Source organism: Dendrobates tinctorius, unplaced genomic scaffold (assembly GCF_039654945.1).
Source record: "Dendrobates tinctorius isolate UK_male_01 unplaced genomic scaffold, ASM3965494v1 ptg000064l, whole genome shotgun sequence".
In the NCBI taxonomy this organism is placed as follows: Eukaryota; Metazoa; Chordata; class Amphibia; order Anura; family Dendrobatidae; genus Dendrobates; species Dendrobates tinctorius.
In genome coordinates this window covers 47,780,677-47,806,647 of record NW_027361732.1, presented here as the reverse complement: position 1 = coordinate 47,806,647, position 25,971 = coordinate 47,780,677, and the positions used below count along the sequence as shown (strand labels likewise).

The following is a 25,971-nucleotide window of genomic DNA, read 5'->3' as shown; positions in this document are numbered from 1 at the left end:
CGGGATTATGGACAGCAGAGAGGTGACATCTGGGCCAGAGAGGTAGATGTGAGTGTCATCAGCATAAAGGTGGTACTGGAATCCATGTTACTTTATGAGTTGCCCCAGGCCAAGTGCATAGATTGAGAAGAGTAGGGGTCCTAGAACAGAGCCTTGGGGGACTCCAACAGAGAGAGGGTGGGATGAGGAGGTAGTGTGGGAGTGGGAGACACTGAATGTGCGGTTGTAAAGATATGAGGAGATCCAGGACAGGGCAAGGTCTTTGATGCCAAAGGAGGAGAAGATCTGTAGTAGGAGGCAGTGGTCAACTGTGTCGAAAGCAGAGGACAGGTCTAGATGCAGGAGTATAAAGTATTGTCCGTTCGCTTTAGCTGTAAGTAGGTCCTTAGTAATTTTGGTCAGGGATGTCTCAGTGGAGTGATGGGGGAACCAGATTGTAGATTGTCAAAGAGCAAGTTAGATGAGAGGTGGGAGGAAAGTTCAGTGTGGACGTGCAGCTCCAGGAGATTGGAAGCAAATGGAACTTTAAAAATTCATGTCAGAATGACAGTATTATCCTTTTCAGAGTCTTGATGAGGCAGGTGTTCTTTAAAAAGCCAGGTCAGAACAATCAAATAAGAAAAAACTAAGTGATTAATATAGTATGCAGTTTGCATTGTAAAATCTGTCAAACAGACTCACTTAAACTTAAAAATTACATTTTGATGCTTTTTTGATTTTGTAATAAAACGAACATTGGAAAAGACAAAACTAATTTTCACCACTTAAGACTCTTAAATCAGAGTAATTTGTGCTTCATAGCATACAATACAGTTTATACTACCTGTTTCATTTACGGTACTTTTCAGTTTGCACATTTTTTTCATCTGCTGTTGCGCTAATCGAGTCTGAGAGAAGAACAATTCTTCCACGAAGACACATTTTTCATTTTTACTTTATTCCATAAAATGTGACACATAGAAAATTCTGGTTTAGGCCTCTTTCACACATCAGGTTTTCGCCGTCAGGCGCGATCCGGCGCTTTTGACAGAAACCGGATCCGGCGAAATGCAATGCCGGATCCGGTTTCCCCCCCATTGACTTGCATTTGCGCCGGATGGCCATGCGTTTCATCCGGTTTTCGCCGGATCCGGCAATGTGTCGCAATGTGTCGCGATCCGGCGTCTGGAAAAAACGTCTACTGTAACGTTTTTTGTCTCTGGCGAAAAAGCCGTACCCGCCGGATCCGGCGCGTCCGGCTTTTTCACACAATGAAAGCCTATGAGCGCCGCAATGCGCCGGATCCGGCGAAAGCCGGATCCGGTGGCCGGATCCGTTTTTTTTGGTCTGAGCATGCTCAGTAGCTCTGCCCACAGGAGATATATAAAAGCAAGACAATGGGACCCTCAGCCACACCCAACATGCCACCCAAGCCAAGAACCAGGAGCAGGAGAAGGCGGCAGACATCTGCAGCAGCAGCACCATCAGCACCACCCCAAATGGAGCAGCATGCTGAACGGGAGGGGAGTCCAGAAGCAGATGAGAGACGGTAATTATCAAATCCCCCATTCCTCCAAACTAGGGCCATGGAATATCAAGATATTCATTGGCCCTTTGTTTCTCATTATTCAACAGCCGCCAAAGAGATGCAGCAGCAGCAGCAGAAATGGCATCACTGGCAGCAGCAATACCCACAGCCATGGAGTCTGGCCATCATCAGGACAGCACATCATCTTCTGGGAGCCCTCCCTCGCATCGTCAGCGTTTGACGGTAAGTTTTTATTTCCAAAATCCATCATCTCTGTAATATATGTCTATTCATTGCCTTTTATTTCAAAACAGGAATCACAAGATGAAGAGGAGCTCCCAGAAGAAGAAGGAAGGGGTGGACAGACACCTGGAGTGGGCTCACAATTGGTAAGTTTTTTGCATCAAACGCAGAAACACAACATCACACTACACACAACACATAGAAAACAATGTTCTGCAGACCACACACAGCAAACAAATGCCTACATCCAAAGACATAACATTTTTTGTTTTCTTCTCTAGTCTTCCCAATCTGGTGCTCGGCCAAGAGGTCCTCGCAGTGCCTCCCAGGGTCGTCGGCGACAGCAACGCGGCGGTCACCAGCGTGTAAGTATAAATATTTTTGCTTTGTTTTTTTGCACTTTTTATTTCATTTCTTTTGTGGAGGCTAATTATGTTATTTTTGTCTTTTTCTTTAACAGCCTTCACAGCGTGTTCCCGACTCTGACGGTGAGGATGGAGGGATTGATGTGGACCGCCTCATCGATCTCGTCAGAGAAAGGGAGCCGCTCTGGAATATGGCTGACCGCCGCCACGCTGACCTGATCATTACCCGACGACTCTGGGAGGAAATCTGTTCTCTCCTTGTGGGCCGCTGGGAGGACCTCGAAGCTCGGACCCAGATTAAAGAGCGTAAGTATATACAGTAACGGTTGCTTGATGTAAACCAGTGTTTCCCGAACTCCAGTCCTCGTGGTCCCCACGGATCATGTGTTCAGGATTTCTATTTACTATGGAAATCCTGAAAACATGACCCCTGGGGACCATGAGGACTGGAGTTTGTGAAACACTGATGTTGTATACTAACCACTCCTTTCTCGTTTCAGGGAACAGAATTGTGAATCGGTGGCGGTCTGTGAGGGATCGTTTCAAGAAGGAGTTCAATAAAGAGATGCGGGCCCCGAGTGGATCTGGAGGACGCAGGAGCAAGTACAAGTACGCACAAGCCCTGTCGTTCCTCCGGGAAACAATGCTCACCAGAAGGTAAATATTACACACCACATGTGAAAAAAATGTTAGATGTAACTTTTTTTTTTCAGCCAGGGCCATACCATGTCAGTATTTTAATTGTTTTTTTTTCTCTTTATTACACAGCACGGTGAGCAGCACTCGGGAGCCTGCACGATTGGACCCTTCTGAGGCGATCCCTGAGGAGACCGGCACCGAGGGACACTTCGACCGCCCCGGTACATCTGCACCTTCCCACACATTCGACCCATCTGTCCCATCCACCAGCACAGGAGCATCGTGGCCGCCTACATTACATGAAGCTGCTGGTGAGGAGATCGCTTTCCCTTTACCCCACCCTTCTGCCCCTGCCGCCTCTAGTACACCTGCGGGTACTGGGCGGCAGCGGCAGAGGGGTCAGGAAAAGAGTTATGCGCAAGAGTTATTGCATCTGAATGCATCTTTCCAGAACTGTCTCAAAGTCTTGTCAGAGCAAATCTCCGCAGGCTTTCAGCAGATCAACTCCAGCATTCTGGAGGTGAAGACACTTCTGCAAACCATGCATTCAGAAGCAAGATCTTCGCCAAACCACACCTTTTTCAGGTCTGTTGTGGAGCGCATGGCAACACTATCTCCTACCCAGCAGATGCATGTAATGCATTCGTGCCACGGTGCTCTACAGCAGGTTACCTCCCAACCTCCACCTCCCACCACTGTAGTTCCTCCACCTGCACCCCCTCCAGCCACTTTCCATCCTCCCCCTCCTATTACATCTGCACCCCCTCCAGCCACTTTCCATCCTCCCCCTCCTATTACATACCAGCAACCTCACCAGTACCAGACATCTCCCCACTTCCAGCAACCTGCCCCGTCCCAAACTCCTTCCCCGTACCAAACTCCTTCCCCATACAACTTTCCATCAACATCATCTGCTCCTACAGTCCCTGCCCAACCCTCCACTCCACCGCCCACCACCTCTTCTGCCTCCCACATGTCCACCCATTCTGTAGCTTTTTCCACACCTTCACCTCTAACTGTTCCTTCCCCACCACGATCCCAGTCCTCTCTCCACACACCCAGTGTCGAAGTGTCCCGCAGCCCCTCCAGCAGTAATTCCACCCCACAGTACACAGATTTGTAATGTTTTTTTGTTGTAATAAAAATGCCCATTGGGTTTAAAACCTTTATTAAAAAAGTTTTTTGCACTTTAAAAACATAAAAAAAAAATTTAAATAAAAGTTAAATTATCGTTTCACAATGGTTGTCTGTCATTTCTTTCTGCGGCGAACTATGTTTTAAAAAAAGGTTAAATACAGGGTATTTCAAAGGTAAAAAGGTATTCAAAACCAGGTATATAACTGTGGGTAAATTTTAGCTTTTTGCCACAGTTGTGTTCCTGGTTGTGTTTGAAGCAAAGTATTTCACCTAAAAAGTTGTGTTTATTGTTGGTGATTTCCTACCAATGTACACAACTTTTGTTAAAAGGTGAAATACTTTGCATAAAACACAACCAGGTACACACCTGTGGCCTAAAGCTAAAAATAGTAAGACCATGACAAGATAGCCAACTTTGGTTGGCAAAGGTATATACTGTTGGTCCAGAAGGTACACAAGTTTAGGGCACAAATCTTTCACACTCTGTCATCCCAGTGTACTCTGCCTTGAGGTGACAAAGTATAGTGGAAAATTGTCCCTGAAACCGTCACAGAACTTCTAGTGGTAATATTTCCAATGACAACATCCATCTTCGCCAGTAACTTGCTCTTCTCTCCAACCTGCACTTTTTCCTCTACAACCTGTCAAAGAAGGGCTGTAGGAACATGCTATATCTAGTTTTCCAGTAGCCAATCCCGTTCGGAAGGCCACAAGGGTCAATTTTAAAAACCGGATCCGGCGTAATCCGTCGAAAAACGGATAGAAAAACGGATGAACCGGATGAGACGGATCCGGTTTTGTCTGTCAAGAACAAGACGGATCCGGCAGAAAACCGGATCCGGCACTTCAGGTTTTACGAAACATTTGCCGGATCCGGCATTCCGGCACGACGCCGGATCGCGCCTGACGCCGAAAACCTGATGTGTGAAAGTAGCCTTACTGTAAAGCACTATGTTGTACATCAAATTAGCACTTTTCCAACAGGGTTTTAGGGTGCATTCCCAATTGTCATACTCGCTGAAGATTTTTCAAAGACCGTTGCAAATTTCAATGTGGAAAAGGTGCAGATTTTGCCTCACATTTCATCCTTTTCATTGCTAAATTTTATTGGATTTAAAATCTCCAGCTCTGGTCAATTTACACAGTGGATTTGCTCTGTATGTGAAGATTTATCGAAATCTCACAGCACTGCTTCTACAACACATAACAAATTTACCATATTCAAATCCAGTGTTGTAAATCCGCCGTTTACTGCTATGTGTAATACAAAAGTGTGGCGTCCTGCAAAGTCAGGAGTCACAAATGTCTGAACTCTGATGGTGTGAGAAGCCAGCTCTTCAGCCATTTTTACATACACATGTAATTTGTGTAAGGGCTATTGTGAAGTCTGGTGGGTAGCAGTCCCCTGCAGGAGAACTACCGAGCTGAGATCAAGGAGACAGGAGAGTGCCTTTGCTGTGATCCCTGTGGTGACTCCAGAGAGATGTGTGCAGCCGCATGGGACATAGTATCCTGTGCGGTTCAGGAAGTGCCCACCTGCCAAACGACGGCAGTTAGGGGTAGGCAGAGATGTCTTGATACGATCCTTAGGGTATGTGATTTGATGCGTTTTTTCATTGCATGCATTTTTTTGTCACTTGAAATAAAGCTAATTGAAAGTTAGCTTCAGAGAAGTGAAAAAAGTGATTTCCTGTTTGCAGATATATTGGAGTATGTTTCCATGGTCAGTAAACGCTGCGGGTTGGATGCTGCGTACATCCGCAATGTCCAACCTGCAGCATCCAGCTGTTACAGCATAGTGGATGGGATGTCAAAAAATCTCATTCCCACTATGTGTACACCGACACCCATGGCTCGCCCGCAGAGACGGACATGCGGTGCATATTTCCAGACCGCAGCATGTCACTTTACGTAGCTGCGTAAATTACCCATTCACTATCATTGGATGCGGTAAAACCGCATTATCTTCCTAGTCACATGCCTATTAATTGCGGAAACGAAGCTTACTACGCATGTGTACTAATTTTAATAATGGTGAATCTTGTGATACAGCTGGAAGTACACGTTTCAGTAAGTGGAGGAAGGCACAGAGAGGTCCCTTCCTTTTTGAAAAAAAAAAAAAGATAATTTAAAAAAAAAATTGGCGTGGGGGTCCCCTATATTTATTAATCAGACTGAGAAAAGCAAACTACTGGGACTGGTATTTCAGGCTGGTAAGGAAACAATATCCATGAACCTTACCATCCTGAAAAAAAACAGGCCGCAGCAGTCAGCTGCGTGGGGTCCCCCTATTTTTATTAACCAGCCAAGGAAAAAGCAGAAGCTGAGGCCTGGTATTTTCAGGCTGGCGACGCCCATGGATTATGGCTTCACCAGCCTAAAAATAGCAGCCCACAGCCACACCACAATTGGCACATCCAAAGATGCGGTAATTCTGGAACTTTACCCGGCTCGTCTCACTTGCCCTGTAGCGGTGGCAAGTGGGCTAATATTTGTGGGTTTGATGTCACCTTTGTGTTGTCAGGTGACGTCAAGCCCATGGCTTAGTAATGGAGAAGCATCTCTAAGACATCTATCCATTACTAATCCTATAGTTACATTGTAAATAAAGACACAGCCAGAATAAAGTCCTTTAATTGAAATAATCACACAGACTCCGCTAATAGATCTCAAAACCATACTTACTGCGTCGCCTAATCCACCGAAGCCCTCGTTCTCCTGTAAGAGAAATAAAATAAAAAAGCAACATTATACCATACCTGTCCGCCAAGAAAATATATACCTTTCCCACGACTAGTCCAGCTCTGCTACATCTGGATGCCTTTTGCTGAATGGTGGCATTATGCCACCATCCAGCCTGACATCCAGACACAGCAGAGCTTGAAGATGATGACCGCTGATGATCGGAGATAACTCGGTCACTGGCAGTCACGTGCACTCCAGTTCTCGCAGTCAGCTGACCCCGAGAACTTGGCTAGTGACCAGAAGTAAGTCCGTCCCTGGCTGTCACATGCACGGCAGTTCTCGCGGTCAGATCTGCTCATTGCGAGAACTGCAGTGGACGCGAACTTCCGGCAGTGGCACAAGGTACACCTTTATTTAAATTAGTTCACATGCGTAGTAAGCTGCGTTCCCGCACTTACAACTCATGTGACTATATAATGCGATTTTACTGCATCTAATTAAACCCTATGGGTAAATTACGCTGCAGAGACAGTGCGTCTCCGCAACATAAATAGACATGCTGCGGTCTGGAAAGACATGCCGCATGTCCGTTTACGCAGGGATGCCACGGGCGTCTCAGATCACATAGTGGGCATGGGATTTCTTGAAATCCCATCCACTATGCTGTAACATCTGGCAGCTGCGGGTTTAACGCTGCGGATGTAAACAGCATCAAACCCGCAGCGTTTACTGACTGTGGGAAAATACCCTTAGTTGTCAGCAGTGGGAAGATATCTGAGGTATTTCCTGTAAGCCTGATGCGCCATGGATGCCAAAGTCTAGGCTGAGAAGAGAAGTATATTGCTATATGCAGCCAGAGTGAGGAGAGCTGCTAAACACTGCCGGAAAACAGTTGGGTTCACCACACCATGTGGGGCTGTTGGATCAGTGTACTGAATAACTGTGGAGAGCTGTAATCATCATCATCTGCTCCAGTAAAAGCAATATTTTTTTTCCCTGTTGCATTTGAGGACTGGACATTGCTTATTGAGATCGGCTGATCCTGCATCCCCTCCACAACTTCTCCCTTTTTATTCTGCTGAGGACAACCTGCCGGCCGGCGAGACCAACGAGACAGTTGGCAGTCATTACTCTCCAGCTTGATAGAGGCCACCCCAGACAAGAACAAATAGTAAATGGTCCCCAGACAGAAGTTTTAATGTTTGAACATCAAAAAAAGATAAAACTAGAATAAGAAATAAATACAGGCAGTTCAGAAAGATCAGACATCGGAGCTAACAAAGCACTTGATTGTATGAGAGGACTCAGTAACAATTTATGTATGTGCGCAAGCTAAGTATTTGGTGCAGAAAATTGTGCACCATTTCTGCAGCGATTGGCAGCGATTGGCATGAAAAAGCAGTGGGAAAAACGTGCATTTTTGGTGCAGGTTTTCCCCCACTCATTACTATGGGTGAAATCTGCAGCTAACACACAAACAGTTGATAAGCTATAGATTTAAATCTGCATGTCACAAATAAGCAACATGTGCATGAGACTTCAGGATTCTCATTCACTTTGCTTGCATGAGGAAACCCTTCAGGTTTTGCGACAAATCTGCACTAAAAAAGGCAGTAAAAATGCAACATGTGCCCACAGCTTTAATAAACACAAGTTCTGCATAGGAAGTCCAGAGGTGGGGGGGGATCAAGAAAAAAAGAAAGAAAAAATAGGACAGCTATGTGCCCACGTAGCGTTTTATTCTGGACACTAAAAACCGGACTCCTTCCCAGAAATCGCGTGTTTTTTTCCACGCGATTTCACCGCGATTTTCAAGCACTTTCCAAGCGATTTGAAGCATCGCTTGGAAAGTGATTGACAGGTTGGTCACACTCGTCAAACATAGTGTTTGACAAGTGTGAGCAGCTTTTCACTATTGAGGCCGCCTATGCGGCATCAATAGTAAAAGATAGAATGTTAAAAATGCTAAAAAAAATGTAAAAAAAAAAAAAAACGGTGTATATTTACCTTCCGACGTCCCGCGCTGCATTCCCGGGCCTCAGCGCTCCCAGTAATGCCTTGCGAGACCTGTGATGACCGCTAGAGTCACGCGAGACTACGTCATCACAGGACCTTGCGGCAAGGCATTACTGGGAACGCTGAGGCCAGGAATGCAGCGTGGAAAGTCGGACGGTAAATATACCCCGATTTTTTATTTTTTATTATTTTTTTTTACAGGGGTATGGTACCCAGGGCCTGGAGGACAGTCTCCTCTCCTCCACACCGTGGGTACCAACCGCACATGAGACGCTTAACTTCGCGCATGGTGGGCATAGCCACATGCGGGAAGTAAGCGATTCTCATGCATTCCTATGGGTGTGGAATCGTGGCAATTCTTTGCAATTCCGCACAAAAGAATGAGCATGCTGCAATTTTTTTCCGCGATGCGATTCCGCCGCGGAAAAAAGCGCAGCATGTGCGGAATGCCATAGGAAAATCGCGGCAAAAACGCTTGAAAATCGCATCGTGGGCACACAGCCTAAAAGTGAATATACTAACTGATCGGAAAAAGGTAACCTGTTACAGCAAAACTAGTCTTTATATTGCACATGTTTTTCAAGGGAAACTCTCTCTACAGAATCTGTACACACACAGGGAAGTGAAAAATTTGTTTTCGACACTGTACTGGTTCAGACAAGTTGGTAAGGTACAATAGGATTTTCCGGACTCTTCACTGTCAAATATGTTCATTTTCCCATATATTGTTTATTTCACTTATGATTAGTGGGACAGTATATCGGCAATCCAGAGTAAGCCTGTAATTTGCTCATGATTCACATCATTTCAGGTGTTGTCTTGGGTGTGACAAAACAATTTAAGGATTGTCATGGTTGGAAACTACATGCTGGCTGATCGTTCCTCACTTAACGTGTGCACGCTCCCATGTAATATACGCTACATTACGAGGCATTGCGTTTTAGCATTTAAGTTTTACAAATCATTTACATAGTCTATAGTACGCTGAATAAAGCAGAATGCTCAGCTTCAAAAAGCTACATGTTTTACAAGCAATATCAAAACCAGCCGCCAATAATCTGAGTATGCTCAACACACAAACCATCCAAATGTCCTGTATGGCTGGGCCCAAAGCTCTGCACACAGGGCAAGAAATAAAGGGAACCTGTCAAGCTGAAAATGGCATCTGATTTTCTGCCTGAATGTTATACAGCAGGAGCAGCTGATCAGATTGATGCACATTTTTGTGGGAAAAGTTTCAGCAAAGTTCAATTTAATTAATTGAAACTGCACGAGTCCAGGATGGAGGTGGGACACTTAGAAGCAGCCAGTCAGGTGGGGTGGGCAGAGTCTGAGCTTCAAGAGTAACTGGCGGTTTAATTTTTATTTCATAAATCAATAGTGCATATGAAAATAAGTATTTAATATATCTTTTCAAATTTACTTTCTCTGCAAAAATTGATCAATCATCAATAGTCTCAATTCTGAGGTAAAATCTGTATTCAGGGAAGACAGCCTTTCCCATTACGGAGAGACGACAGTTGCTATGGATACACGTCTATGTAGATGGGAAGAGCTAGACGAAGAGCTCTTCCCTCCTCCCCCTTTTATCTACAAAATCTCATCAGTAGCAGCTGCCACCTTCTCTCTCAGTAATGGGGAAATCTGACTTCATTGAATACAGATTGTACCTCGGAATTGAAAATTTTGATAATGACTGATCAATTCTTTCAGAAAAAAAGCTACTTTTTTTTATAAGATATAATACAAAGATACAGTGGCTTGTAAATATTCACCACCACCCCCGTGACATTATTCGAGTTTTGCTACATCACAACCTGGAATTTCACTGGGTTTTTTTTTTTTGTTTTTTTTTGAGATTTTGCCTACAAATGTGAACATTTGTTTTCCTTTTTAATGTGAGGCAAACAACAAATAGGACAAAATAAACTTTCAGTGTGCATAAATATTGATCCCCCCCTAAAGTCAGTACTTTGTAGAGCCTCCTTTTGTGGCAATTACAGCTACAAGTCACTTTGGATAAGTCTCTGAGCTTTCCACATCTTGCCACTGGGAGTTATGACCATTCCTTGAGACAAAACTGCTCCAGCTCCTTCAAGTTACATGGTTTCCTCTGGTCAACAGCAATCTTCAAGTCTGACCACAGATTCTCAATTGGATTTGTGTCTGGGCTTTGACTAGGCCCCTCCAAAACATTTACATGTTTCGACTAACTACTCGAGTGTTGCTTTAGCAGTATGGCTTGGGTCATTGTCTTGTTGGAAGGTGAACCTCCGTCCCAGTCTCAAATCATTGAGACAAACAGGTTTTGCTAAAAAATATCCCTGTATTTCACAATATCCATCTTCCCATTGACTCAGAAGATTTTCCCTGATCCTGCTGAAAAACATCCCCGCTGCATGATGCCACACCACCATGTTTAACTGTGGGGATGGTGTTCTTGTGGTGATAAGTAGAGTTGTGCAAATTTGTTCAGATTGGGTTGCCGAATCTGAATATGCCATATTCGTGCCATATGGGTACCCTATTCCTACCGAATGTATGTTAGGTGATCAGTTCCGAACATATTCGGTAATTTTTACTCCCATCGACTAATGACGTTCGGCTGTGTTGGCAATATTTGTCAAACACAATATTTGCTGCTGATCGTATACGGAACTAAATTCGAACAAATTTGCTCAACCCTAGTGATAAGCTGTGTTGGTTAGGCGCCAAACATAGCATTTACCTTTGTGGCCAAAAAGTTAAATTTTAGTCTCATCTGACCACAGCACCTTCCACTATACATTTGGAGAGTTTTCCACATGTCTTTTTGCAAACTAAAAATGAGCCTTACAACTTTTGTGCCTACGTTTTTTTTCTGCCCACTCTTCAATAAAGGCCCCCTTTGGGCTAAGTTCACACTTGCGTATGGCTGGTCTGCGTATGGCTGCATACGTCCTCCCTTAAGCTCCGCCTACGATCTGCGTACCCATCTTTAACATTGGGTACGTAGGTAAATGCGTTGTATGCGGATGCGTCCACATGTGGAGTTTTGACGTGCCCGCCGACTGCACAGGAATGCAACATGGAGCGTAGGCAGAGCTTAAGCGAGGACGTACGCAGGAAGAGCAAGTGTGAACTTAGTCTTATTGAGTGTATGGCTTATTGTGGTCATATGGCCAGATACTTCAGTCTCTGCTTGGGAACTCTGCAGCTCTTTCAGGGTTAGCTTTGGTCTCTGTACTGGCTCTCTGATCAATGCCCTCCTTGCCCAGGCTGAAATTTTTAGTAGGCGGCCCTTTCTTGGCAAGTTTGTTGTGGTACCATGTTCTTTCCTTTTGATAATGGATTTGATGGTGCTCTGCGGGTCATAAGAGATTAAGAATATTTTTTTTTATATATAAACCAACCCTGACAAACTTCTCAACAACTTTGTCCCTGACTTGGAGATCTCCTTGGTCTTCATGGTCTTGTTTGGGTAGTGCTGCCTCTTGCGTAATGGTATTGCAGCCTCTGTGGTATTTTAGAAAAGGTGTCAATACACTGACAGACCATGTGACACTTAGATTGCACACAGGTGGACTTCCTTTCACTAAGCATGTGACTTATGAAGGTAATTGCTTGCGCCAGAAATTTTTAGAGGCTTCATAGCACAAGGGGTGATTACATATGCACAGGCCAATTTTTAGCTATTTTACCCCATAAATTTAATTTATGCCTATATTTTTCTCACTCTACCAACTTCAACTACTTAGTGCTGATGCATCACACATAAGTCAGATTACAACCTGTATTTAAAATATTTTTGTAGTGTACTAAAATTGGTGAAAATCCAAGGGTGGGTGAATACTTTCACAAGCACTATTGATTTTTAAAATAAAAAATAAAATGGTTACTTTCTAAACCTTCAAAAAGTAGTATATAGCTTCTGACATGGATTTATAGTATCAGATTTATTTAATATATGTAGTTTGTATTTGACCACAGATCCACTTTCTAGCTAGGTCTAAAGTTCCAATGCAAAGTAATAAACTGATCAATAAAAGACTGAAATTTACAGTATGACAACAAACTTTAACAAGTGCAGTATATTCGTCATCTATCATTTCTACCTTTCTAGATTTTATATGGACTCATGTATAAAGTACACTTCCTAGATGTCATGTAAGGCACTATAAAAAGCAGATTTACTCTGGTTTGAGATGACCATTTTTGCTAAAACATAATTTTACTGAGCCAAACTTAGGTCATCTTATGATTCTATTGGGATCCAAGATGGCTTAAATAGAAACCCAGGGAAAACTGGGGTCATATTATGGTCATTTGAAAGCCTTCATATGTTTTTGTTTTCCCCCCACCAAAGGTAGTTATAGCTACATAACTTGAGTCTATTAAAGTGTTGTGGTCTCATCTTCATATGCAGCACTCAAGATAGCGCAGCTTACCACCCGATGACCTAAGGAAAGTCAACCTGTGTCACTGGTAACACTTATAGTTGTAAACATAAGAATGTGGACTCTTACAAACTTATGTGAACATAAGCAATGGAGTCTCATATTGCAGGTTAAGCATGTCAGATGTGACATCTCTCCCCAATGGTTTCCTGATATTAGTTTTAACCTTAATATATCATGCGACTTCTAAATGATTACAGCTGAAAACATGGATTACACCCAACTGAAGTTTCTTGGATTTCTATGTACCGTACACGTAACAAAAGCTACAGAGTAACTACTCACTGTTTTATATAAACCTATGTAACAGCTTGTAAAAAAAGTTATACAAAGACTAGGACGCTGCTATTAATACATAGGACATGTGTTGATTGGATCACAAAACAAGATGTCACTATTATTATATATCTAGATATCTATCTATATATAGTGTCACTGGTAACACCTATATCATCATATCTGATGATTATATATATAGTAATTTAGAAGATGTGCATGTTGTACTTTTCCAGTAATGATGGGGTTACTGTGTTGTGTAACTGTAAACCAATACACCGCCCACAAGAGCAATGCAAGAACTGGAAATAAATAGGAGTGCCACTTTATCAAAAAAAATACCAACGTGATGTGTGGCTTCCAGTATCAGGAATGCAGATCATCGCTAACGCAGCCGATACAGAAGGTCCGTTTTTGTCACCAAATGCACTGTAATGGGCAGGTGTTCAGCAACCATGTAACTCATATCCGTATATTTCACATTGTCACTAACATTCTGTTATGAAGGGAAGTTGTGTGCAACCTTTAGCCATGGTACAAAATGATAAATGGACTATTACATTCTACATGAAATGTTTATGACACAAACAGAATGATGAGCTCCTACGCAAAGTACATGGGTCACATCATAACAGAAGGACACTTGTCATATAAGTTGGTATTTATAACTTTGCTGATAAAGCATGGAATGTGTGTGGCTTCTTGTTCTTGGAAGCTAACAGTTTAGTTCTCCTTCTGGGGTCCGGTCTATATAGCTTCTAACATCACAACTTACCACTCAAGTGTTTCAATTTTTACAATATTTTTTAGGTTTACGGTAAATAAAAAAAGAAAAAGGCAGGAACTTCTCTAAGGTTCCCATTACTGAGTATTTGATGTTCCTGTTGATCTGGTATGACATGCCCAAGAAAGAATGGCACAACAGAATGCCCAGTTTGGGCCTTTCATGATATGAGACACTTACAGCATACCAGATCTGACAGATCACTTGCGCTCTCCTACATAAAGCAGCAGAGTAATGAGTGGAAATACTGAGAACCGCATGTAAAATTGTTAAAGCTTTGATATAGTGTTGATAATAAACGGTCTGGAAAATGTCAGGACACATGGAGAAAGTTTGCGAGTCTTGTTCTTCTCACCCTTAAATAATGATTGACACCCTTGTTAATACACAGGAAAAGCTGCCAATCACTACGTATGGGTGGGATGAGGAGGTAAAGCTCTGCTAACATTGAAAGAGCTTTGTACATGACATTACTGCATGAAAAGCATAAATATATATCCCAAAGATCTCCATCTCATTATTTCCTTTTTCTACCCAATGCTGCACAGGAGACGGAGCATCTGTGGCTTGTAGACAAATCGTATGACAACATCTCCAGTCACCACTTACAGTAGAGCTTGTGGCAGACGTTCAGAGTTAAGGGTGCATTTGTGGCTTATTCTCAAACTTTAGGAGGTAAAAAGGAGTTGTTCATAGACACGAGGAGTTAGAGTAAGTTGGACAGTTGTTTTTGTGTTTTTTTTTTTGGGAGGAGTGAAGGTTAGGTCATCTATGATTGCCCATTTTGCAAGCATTACATTTAATATGCATTCATCCACATTCACAAAATATACAAGCTTTGTAAATTTTACAATTCTGCTATAACCCACGAAGGAACCGTGCTCGAAGATAGATTTTCCATGTAGCAAAGTTGGCAAAAATGCCTTATAATTACTTTAGATTCAGTGAGTTTTATCACAGGCATACAGTAAAAGATATCAAGGCATACATAATCTTACCATTTATTGTTCCAAGTGATCAGTTCCAAGCTGAGCATGAGCCAGGCATAATCCAAGGTACAGTCTCAGCACATTCAGATCTTGCAATTCACATACCTTTCCCTCATTCTCACACAAGTGCTACTGGTATCAGTTTACACCAAGGGCCAAACAACCAACTCCACGTATTATTCTTCAAGAAAACAAGAGCCAGGAGTTGCAAAAAAGTGTTGAGTTCCCACAGTTCTGTATGTTTCTGAAGGCTCAGAGAGCAGGCAAAACTTACAAGCACTGGTGGAAGGTTAGAAAAAGCAGGTTCCTCTGGAATGACTCAAGAGCAATTCATTAGAAATCTAAATTATTATATCAGGGCGGGAGGAACACTTGTAAAAATGTTAAATCACCACATCAGCATGGTTTGCCTGGCTCATACAAGTAGATGTCAAATATGTTACACTATACAGTACTGGTGCCATCTTAGCTTCTTGGGTTAATGTAACACCATGTTTAAGGCCTCTTTCCTTCTAATTGAGACACACGTCTTTTCTTCCTTCCGATATCGCAATGAACCACTCAAAGGGGAACCCGGGACTTTAAAAAAAAAAAAAAAAAAAAGCACATAGTCGCTATCAGAGGCAACTACCAGCCCGTTGTACCCAGAGCCAGTCATTGACCGCTCCCTTCAAGAGATTCAGCTGCCCCATTTAAACAGAGCAGCAGCTTCTCTTCCAATTGACAGGGCGTAACTACTGGTGTCATACTGATTGACAGCCGGCTTCCCGCAATTAGGGAGCTGGCTGTCATTCAGCAGGATACCAGCAGTCCAGCCCTGTCAATAGGAAGAGAAACTGCAGCTCCGTTGAAAGGGAGCAGCTGAATCTCTGGCAGGAGCACCCCCACAATTGGCTGGCACCAGTCGGAAGTTCTCTGATTCTGCCGGTTCCCCACCGATTTTATACTGATTGCCTACCCTTAAAAAATAGGCCATCAAAAAATATAATAGTGGCCAACATTTTTAGGACACCAAACTTTCACTGGCATTTGGCCTTGATTAATACAACAGCCAATATACCACAGACTTGCCCAGAAGTAAGAAATTGCAGAATTTATCTGCTCAACAAACTTTCCTGCCCAGAACAGCAAATCTACCTAGCAATGCAACAGTTCACAGGAGTGTGAGTGTACCATATAACCAAAAAGATTTACTTTTCAGCATTCTGAGAACTGGATATGCAATGTATTTAATCATTGCATAGCCCTTGATATTCATAGTTGTGGGTTGTCCTCACCCTTCAGCTACTAATTTACAGGTTTCTTCCCAACATTGTGCTTGGGTATAAAGTGTCAGAGGCAGGCGAGGAAGGTTAGGACACTGCTTATGAACATAGTGGTGTCAACAGTGAGGATCCCATTGCTGCAGCTGATAAACAGTGCCCCAGGGCTCGAATCAGCGTGTATGTCACTACTTCAGGCTACCCTTCACAACAGAAACAAAGTGACAAATTCCCTTTAATACTTTCTGCACAAATTGATTGATGGTTGATTGATTAAACCATAAAAAGCAAGCATGTGGACAGGCCTGCATACTGGAAGGTAAGCGGCTATCTTTCTGACAGACACATGCATCTGGACTGAAACAATCCTTTGGAGTCATGTCTAAAAGTATCTCATGTCTAATCTATATTTATCCAGCTCTGCTGTTATTTGTGGCCCCGAAGACCTAGAGAACATGTCAGGATACTGCAAGTCTAGAGCCCCAAGTTTTGGCAACCTTTATGTGACTTCTACAATAAATACCCCAAATCTTGGACAGCCACACAACCCTTCCTGCTGATAGTATACGTGCAGTGTACTATATCACTCACTGACGGGATTACTACTAGGAAACTTGGCAAAGTTAGTTCACAAGCAGACTGAAACTAAATGTGCTTTTCTTCGGCTCAATAGCCTCTTTCAGAAATTACCATCCTTAGGAGGGTTGATCTAAATTATTAAAGTGGAAAGAAAAAAATCTTACTCCAATATCAACACATGGAAGTGAATGGAGCTCATGAATTTTAGTACACACATTCCTAACACTATCCAGATGATACTACTAGAGTATAAGAGATTTTCTTAAGTGATGCTTTGGTTGAATTCCTATTCCTTTGGCTATGTTCACTTTTTTATTCCATTGCTCTACTCAGTGATCAAAGCAAAACAACAAAATGAATGGAAGTACCTGACATGTCAGATATCAATAGTGCTCAGACACCATTAACTATAACGGGTCCATCAGGTGTCTGTCGTGTGATCTGACAAAATTGTGCAGTGTGTACCTTGCTGGATTTGGTTTAACCTGCAATGCAATTGTGAATGGAGCCTTCCATGCATGCCAGAAAAACGATCGACATGTGGTAGCGAAAACTGCATGTACATGATAATCTGTCACTTAGGCCATGTGCACACGTTGCGGATTCTGCTGTGGATCCGTACAGTACCACTATAGTCAATGGAAAATGAAAAATGCAGTGCACATGCTGCTGATTTTTCCGCGCGAATTTGCTGCCGTTTTAAATCCGCAGCATGTCAATTCTTTGTGCGGAATCCGCAGCGGTTTTATACCTAATCCATTGTCCAGGTGTCAAACTGCAGGGGAAAACCGCAGACTAATCCGCAGGTAAAACGCAGGTCTTTGGCCTGCGGATTTACCAGCAGATTTTTCCAAATCTGAGCGGAAAAATCCGCAGCACAATCCGCAACGTGTGCACATGGCCTTACTGTAAAGCAGGTGTATGAGCACACACTACAGTGGCCTTAAGCACAGACCTTAAAGGGCATGTCACACTAAGCGATATCGCTAGCAATATCGCTATAACTTGTGACGTCATAGCGATATTGCTAGCGATATCGCTGTGTCTGATACTTACTACGACCCGCTCCCCCGCTGGTTATCGCTGATCGTGCGAGAACGTTCAGGACCGTTTCTCGTCGTCAGCTTCCTGCGGCGCTTCCTGCTGTGAGGACGAGCGACGAGCGTGGAGCCGGGCGGGAGGACGCAGGATCGCCTGGTGTGACAGGTAAGTAGCGACCCCCGTCCCCAGCGATGTCGCTGGTGAGATCTGCCTGTGTGACAGCTCACTAGCGACCACTTAGCGATGTACCAGCGATCCTGACCGCGTCATATCGCTGGTCGGGATCGCTGGTACATCGCTAAGTGTGACAGTACCTTAAGGCTCACTACTGATTTATAGCGAAACTGCATCCTGGTGCTTTGGTCAAACCACTGCGCTGGGCGCTGCCTAATGAGAAGATCTTTCATGGAATTGAAGAGCTACTGGCAAGGTGCAAACTCAATAAATGCCACTAGAAAGGCTGCCACTATTCTGGCATTCCCCATAATTGTAATCTGAACCTCGGCATCACTGCTACAACATGCAGCACCCAGGCTCGATCTTTCAAATTTGCTATTTTATGTGTTGCTGCAGACAAGACATGTTAATGCTATACACTGGATTACAAATGAAGGCAAAATTTGTCATTTTCATTGTATGAGCTTTATACTTTCCAGTAAACCTGCCTTATTACACTAATGGCTTGTGTACATGACCATATTAGCATGTTATGGTTGTGCTCCAGAGAAGCAAACAAAACAAAACTGCAGTATGCCCGAGTTTGATCCAATATCCGGATTGGACTCAGCCATGCAAGTGAATGAGTGCGTTGAAAATATCAGACAGTACTTGGATGACATCTGAGTGCAGTCCGATTTCCATGGACTGACATAATGGCGAAAAGAGAGACATTTTTTCTCCATTTTCTCCTAATCAGATTGATCATAGTGTGCTTCAATTCTAATGCTGATCAGAGTGTGATTTGCATAAATCAACCAAATTCTATTGGGTGAGAGAAAATACGCCGGTGAGACCCTAGCCTTGCAAATACCGATGTAACACAATGACCAGAAAAATCACTGTGAAACTGGACTTGGGCCGCTGCTAATCTTAAATTGTACTAGTTCGAGTAGAAAATGACGCAACAATCAACTGGACTGGCGGAAAAGTAAAAATTTGCAATTACCGGAAAAACATATAAATATCTAATGGCTTATAATCGGAGATGAGCTATGTAAATAATTTTATGCCACAAAAAAAAAATAAGCATTCTCTGTGTGATACCTTTATTGGCCAACCAGAAAAAACGTGCCTGACATACTGTGCTCTAAAAGCTTGCAGATGTATATTTTCTGGACAACCAATGAAGGTATCTCCACTCCTGGAATACTTTGTCTTTTTGGGCATAAAAGTATTTACATAATATTTTCTGAATAAGACTGTACCAGAATATAATTTTTTTATTACACATCACTGTATATCATTGGATGAGAAATTATATTGCATGTACCTAGTCTGGAGGAAACGATAGCATTGTGTTCCTGCTGATGACAGAACATGCACGTCATATAGGCCTGCACGACATGCACACATTTCCATACTGCCCAGTTGCAATTCTTTTTAAAGGAACCACAGTTTCTTGTGTAGATCATACTTGATAGGACGCTATCGCTATACATAATGGGGAGTCTGTGTGTGCTCCCCGTGTCTGTGTGGGCTTAATTCAGGTTCTGTGGTTTCCTCCTACACTCCAAAGACATTATTTGGCTTCCTATTTAGCTGGTCATAGGGTGTGTGTGTGTGTCTTGTTTAGGTACAGGGAAATATTTCAAGCCCCAAGGTGGAAAGGATTTGACATAGAAATACACACTTGTACAACGCTTGGAATATGGTGATGCTATATAAACAATTATAAGGAACTCTGTACTTCAATATTGTAGGAGGCTGAGGAACTTATAATACATAGCTTAAAATAAGTAGCCATTCCTACAGAACCATGTCCCCAATACTAGGCTAGCGTTAGCACTGTTGCCAGAACGAGGACTACCTAGAAGTCTAAGTAGGACTTCTCACTGTCTGCAAACGGAGATTCTGGATTGGCTTCTATTCTAATTCATATGGCAAGGCTTGCTAAAGGAGCTTTCCACTATTTGGACAACCCTTTTTCATTTCCCATGTTTGGCCCAGATAAAATAAAAACAGTTCTACTCCCCTCTGGTGTCAGTGGCATTCCAGTGGTGCCGGGGCTCACATGAGGTTGTGTCGACTCATGAGCCCAATCAGCACTGGCATCACGGTCCTCACTTTCACATGTGCAAGTAACTATCCGGAGGTGACAGCCAGCTACAAGCTCTCACCTACTGTTAATTATGTATACTAGTGATGAGTGAGTATACTCATTACTCGAGATTTCCTGAGTATGCTTGGGTGATCTCCGAGTATTTGGATGTGCTCGGAGATTTAGTTTCTGTCACCGTAGCTGCATGATTTGTGGCTGCTAGCCGGCCTGAATACACGTGGGGATTGCTGTTTGTTAGGAAATCCCCACATGTATTTAGGCTGTCTAGCAGCCGTAAATCATGCAGCTATGGTGACAGAAACCAAATCTCCGAGCACATCCAAATACTAGGATATCACCCGAGTATGCTCGGGAAATCTTGAGAAACGAGTATACTCGCTTATCACTAATGTATATTAGGGCCCACGAGACATTACATCACGCGAGTGCTGACACCGCGGGAATAGCACTGGCACGGGAAGTGAATGTAACGGTTTTTATTTTATCAGGGCCAAGCACTCAGGATTGAGAAGTGGTTGACTTGGTAGTGGACAACCCCTTTAGGTGGCACTAGAGTTCAAGTTCTCTTCCTCTTTGGAGAGGCAATTTGAAACCTTATCTTTGAAAATCAAGGAACATTTGCCTGACCCAGGTAAGCGCAATAGTTGAGATAAAATAAACGCCAACTCATGTACATAGCTATTAATGAAGCTTTTGGGGAACCCTACATGCATACATCCATGTGAATTTTTAGATCTGTGAGAAAAGGACCATTTTTCATCCGTGTAGCATCTGTTTCACCTCCCATTTAATCTCAACCGTTTTTTTTGTGTTTGTTTTTTTAACAGTCTTTTAATCGTTTTATACATTAGCAATTATTGGATCAGTGAAAAACAGATGAAATTCAGAAGGAACTCTGAAGTACATATGATGTACACAGCATGTCATCAGTTCTATATGAACCCCCATAGACTATACTGGCAGAGTGTGCTCTGGATGAGAATAGGACAAGCTCACAGACCGAACACATGGATCAGTTTTTAAAACAGATGTGTATGTGGATCACTGAAACTCTGTCTGTGTGCTGTTAAAAAAAAAAATAAAGCAACAGACGTTTCTACTGCATGTGTGAATGTAGCCTAAAAGGAAGGGGAAAACCGTATTTAGGGTTAGTAGTAAGTGTAAAGAAAACAAAGTGCATGCTGTGATTTTACCAGGGAGCGGTTTTTGAGCAGCCTTTTTAGCACATTGCGCATTCACAGTTACTAATGTTAAGTCTTATGTAACTTGCCAAAACATGCAGTTCTCATGAGAATTATAATTATAGGCCACCATAAAAGCAGGTAAGGCAGAAACTTTCTATTTCTAGCCCAGTGAAAGATACACAAATCACAGCATGAAACGGTTTCACTGTATTACGCCTTTTCTAGCATGGCAGAATAATAGAAGTACATACAAGATTTTCCCTTCTAACAAATCTCAGGATATATACCGTATGTAGACATATATACATGATACATATATCTTTATATATACACACACACCTATATACATACACACATTATATATATTACACACACACACACACGTCTAGTTGGGTTAATTCATGGTCATAGTGCATTTATTCTTTTCCATTTCTAGACCCAATATCTGATGTCCCCTTTGAATAGGCAATGTACCAGAGAAACGCCCAATGACCAAATTTTATTCTACTTTGTTAGAAAGTTAAAAAAAAAAATCCAAAAGTTGACAACAGTAGCTTGCCAAATGGAGAAAAACAAAAAACGACTTGACCTACTAGTTCATAGTGTATTTAGTATGATAGTACATGCACACAAGTTACAGTTGTGTTGATCAAATAGAGCCCCAGCAAAATCTCCTCACCTTTGTCACGAACTTAACCCATGTCCAGAAGACTTCCCAGGTATGTATATTTACACACCGTGAGGGTACGATCCCAAGACTAGTACAAATAGTGGATTTTCCTGGGTGTATTTGCATGCAGAAAATCTGCTGTATAGTAATAGCAGTCTCATTTATGACTAAATCTGCAGCACAAACGGTTGGTTCTGCGGATTCGAAAATCTGCAGCATGTCAATTTTTAGTGTAGATATCAAAGTGGAAAAGTCGCACCTTTTATGTAACTAAGTGCACAGTCAAAAAGGCCCAGTGGGAATAGATCCTTACTCCCTGTTCAGATGTACCGGTTTATTCTGTAGCTTTGCTCCCCCATAGCAGCTCAGCAACGCAACTGACAGCAGTTTAGAACCAGTCACATGAAAATCATCATTGACTATCATCTAAAACTTCCTTTTTACGTGAGAAAGTAGCTTGCTGTATTTTTTTTTTTTTTATATAAAATAGGAGTTTGTGGTGGAGGCATCAAAACGTCAACATACATGTGATCACGTAAATCAGTAAAAAATAAAAAAAAGTTTGGCCAACAGCTCATTTTGCATTGTAAGGATATGGTCACTAACATTCATTCTACCTCCAATTGACAGGGCTCTTCAAGTCACCATGTTTTGCTGTACAACTCCATCCCATGCAAATACATACATAAAGCAGACGGGTAAAGTGTTGCAACCTAAGTGCTATTACATTAACCTCTGTAGATGGTATCGCCACTCTTCTTCCAAGGAAGAATTGAGCGGCACACAGGTCAGACCAGTTGACAACATAACTAAACAATTAGAGACCACATTAGTAGAGTGTTTATTCTGCTCCTGTCAGTTTAGAGCTCCGGCTGACATATTAGGAATCAGTCAGTACTCTGTCACTTACAGAAAAGGCAATGTGATCATAATAGCAAATGTAACTTACTTGACAGTGACACGATTGGATAAGTCCTGAAGATCCCCAGGGTGAAAAAGTTGAGCTTCTTTCAGTCCTAGTCTCTCGCACGCCCGCAAGAAAACATTAATATTATCCTGAAACGGCAAGTGGAAAAAAAAATGATTGCTTAGCTGAGCAGTCACAAATCAAAACTGCTTATCGAAGTCCAAAACTCCAAAGTCCACAAGAAACAGCAGAGATAGAGAACATGCAGAGCCTGGAAGATGGATTGGAACAATATTTCATGAATACCAGGAGGTTGTCTCTAATCTGTGTGGCTGAGTGACGCTGCAACCATTACCTGCTGCAGTCAGTAATCAGAAAAGTACACTTTGATGTCAGGTCTACAAACAAACGCCCTCTTTCTGTCTTTGCACGGCAAACCTCACCTCTTAGGACTTTAAAAATAACTGCAGCTAATGACATTGACCCACCCAGAAACTACTGCCAGCGCCGGCATAGGAGGGTGAGGAAAAAGAGGAGGGCCATGCTGTTTCTATAGAACACAGAGTGGCTGGGACATTGCACCTGGAATCTAGGTTTGGCCGCCTAACAGGATCTTGACAGAATGAACATACGCAGACAGAAGGTAAAAATGTCACAGCTATGATCCAGTATAGTAAAGATAAAAAAAAAATACATGAAGAAATAGAGAAAAGAATTCAGGAGTGGTCCATTACTCATTCGGCTGCACCTGTTCAAGGCTACTTGCTTCTGCAAAGTGAAGCCAGTCCTATAAAAAGCTCAACAAGATGCAACAGCTGAACTGCAAGCACAAGTCTCATAAGCTGAAAAATCCTAAAGGGGATCTCTGGGACAAGGAAGGACGCATGCAACTTCTCCCAGCAAGGTGGACCCCAGCAGCAGATTGTCATTGAGAAATGGCAAACCGTCTTGTAGAAACTAAAATCAGTGAAATGTGTGAATCTGGGATTTAGCTGCTGCCTTGGGCCGGAGCTTTCGGTGCAGTTCTGCATCCAATTGTTATGGACGATGAAATTAAGTTTGAATAAAAAAATCAAACCTGATGTTTCTGCTATAAATAGTGGGACGGCTTTGTGTACCCACAAAGGCTGGAACCACAGGTGGTGGGTTGTTACGCCATAAACCCAAGCAAAATCCACAAGGTTCCACACCCAGACTGGCAGCAAAATATTCCCATCTACATTAGGCTAGTTTCACACTTCCGTTAGGAGGCGCAGCGCACGGCCGCCGTGCAGCTCCGTCCCTTGCCGCGCCCTCTCCGGTCAGCTCCTCCTATGGGCGCATGACGCTGCATGCGACCTGCGCACCCTATCTTTAGCATTGGGTACGCAGGCCGTGCGCAGGTATGCTTTTGGCAGCGCATGCGCCCTTTTGACGGTGCGCTGACGTGCGCCAAACGCACAGTGTTGCATTTTGGTGCACTCGGCGTACCGTCAAAAGGGTGCATGCGCCGCCAAAAGCATGCCAGCGCACTGCCTGCGTACCCAATGCTAAAGATGGGGTACGCAGGTAGTATGCAGCGTCCTGCGCCCATAGGAGCTGACAAGAGGGGGCGCGACAGGGGGCGGAGCTGCACGGCGGCCATGCGCAGCGCCTCCTAACGCAAGTGTGAAACTAGCCTTAAATGTAAAGAAAAACCCACAACAAATCAGACTAGTGGCAGATATTAAAATCTGCACCGCATATCAATTTTTTCTCAAGTCTCCTACATGAAGCAGGTGCAGTAATCCACAATTTAAAGTCTACAGTGGTGGTTAATTTACACTGCAGATATTTTCTGTAGCATGTGATTCCATAAATTGTGAAGCTGCTTTGTGGCCTAAGGTTAGACCAATCTCAAGTTCTATCCCATTATACTTGACCTAAGAAGTGACACTGTGAATGTGTGCACATTACAGCTAAAGTTAGACAGTCTCTCTGGGCACAGGGATTGATTTATACAGCACCCCAGAGTAACTTGGAGTGATGCAACAGTTACTAAGTAATCTGTAGACAAATATTAGATATGGCAAGCTGCAACCCTAAGGGGAAAAAAGGCAACCCAAACAATGGAGTCAACCCTTAAAACAATCAACAGAGTAATGAAGCAGCAGTCTGTCAATACCGGCATATAGGTGCAGAGATGAACAACTGTAAGATACTGTAGGAGAAAGAATTCTCACAAATGGCAAATACAAAGTGCTGACACCTATTCTAACTCATAGGCAAACATCATGAATACTGCATGGAAGTAAGACATGGTCACTCCCAGCCCATTTGCTTTACAGGATGTTTAATGTGATCATTCGTCATGCTGTTTTGCCTAGGCAAGGAAGCTTGCTGGGATCTGGCATAGGAGGTTAGTACACAAAGATCCAAAAAGCGTGTCTGGCAATGTAAACTCGCAGCTAGGAATGAAAGTTACCAATCTTTCTGTTCCATATAACATCAACAGAGCAAACAAGTTTCCAGGTAAATTCTGTAGCGATGACAATGGAAGAGCTTTGCATTCTATGTTGTAAGCTGTGTCTTCGAGCCCAACATTTGGCATTCATACCCAGAGCCTACTCTACAGTCATGGCCAAAAGTATTGACACCCCTGCAATTCTGTCAGATAATACTCAGTTTCTTCCTGAAAATGATTGCAAACACAAATTCTTTGGTATTATTATCTTCATTTAATTTGTCTTAAATGAAAAAACACAAAAAGAATTGTCTTAAAGCCAAATTGGATATAATTCCACACCAAACATAAAAAAGAGGGTGGACAAAAGTATTGGCACTGTGCGAAAAATCATGTGATGCTTCTCTAATTTGTGTAATTAACAGCACCTGTAACTTACCTGTGGCACTTAACAGGTGTTGGCAATAACTAAATCACACTTGCAGCCAGTTGACATGGATTAAAGTTGACTCAACTGTCCTGTGTCCTTGTGTGTACCACATTGAGCATGG

General features: G+C 42.8%; 1 protein-coding gene across 6 annotated transcripts in view; it reads right to left on the bottom strand.

Moving 5' to 3' along the window:
* The window catches only part of LMO7 (LIM domain 7), a 251,676-nt gene that overhangs the window by 92,172 nt on the left and 133,533 nt on the right, over positions 1-25,971 (bottom strand). For all 6 annotated transcript variants that reach the window (XM_073580396.1, XM_073580397.1, XM_073580401.1 and 3 more), the window contains exon 5: positions 23,041-23,147. In XM_073580396.1, the coding sequence (XP_073436497.1) occupies positions 23,041-23,147 (107 nt within the window). The remainder of the gene's footprint in view (positions 1-23,040; positions 23,148-25,971) is intronic.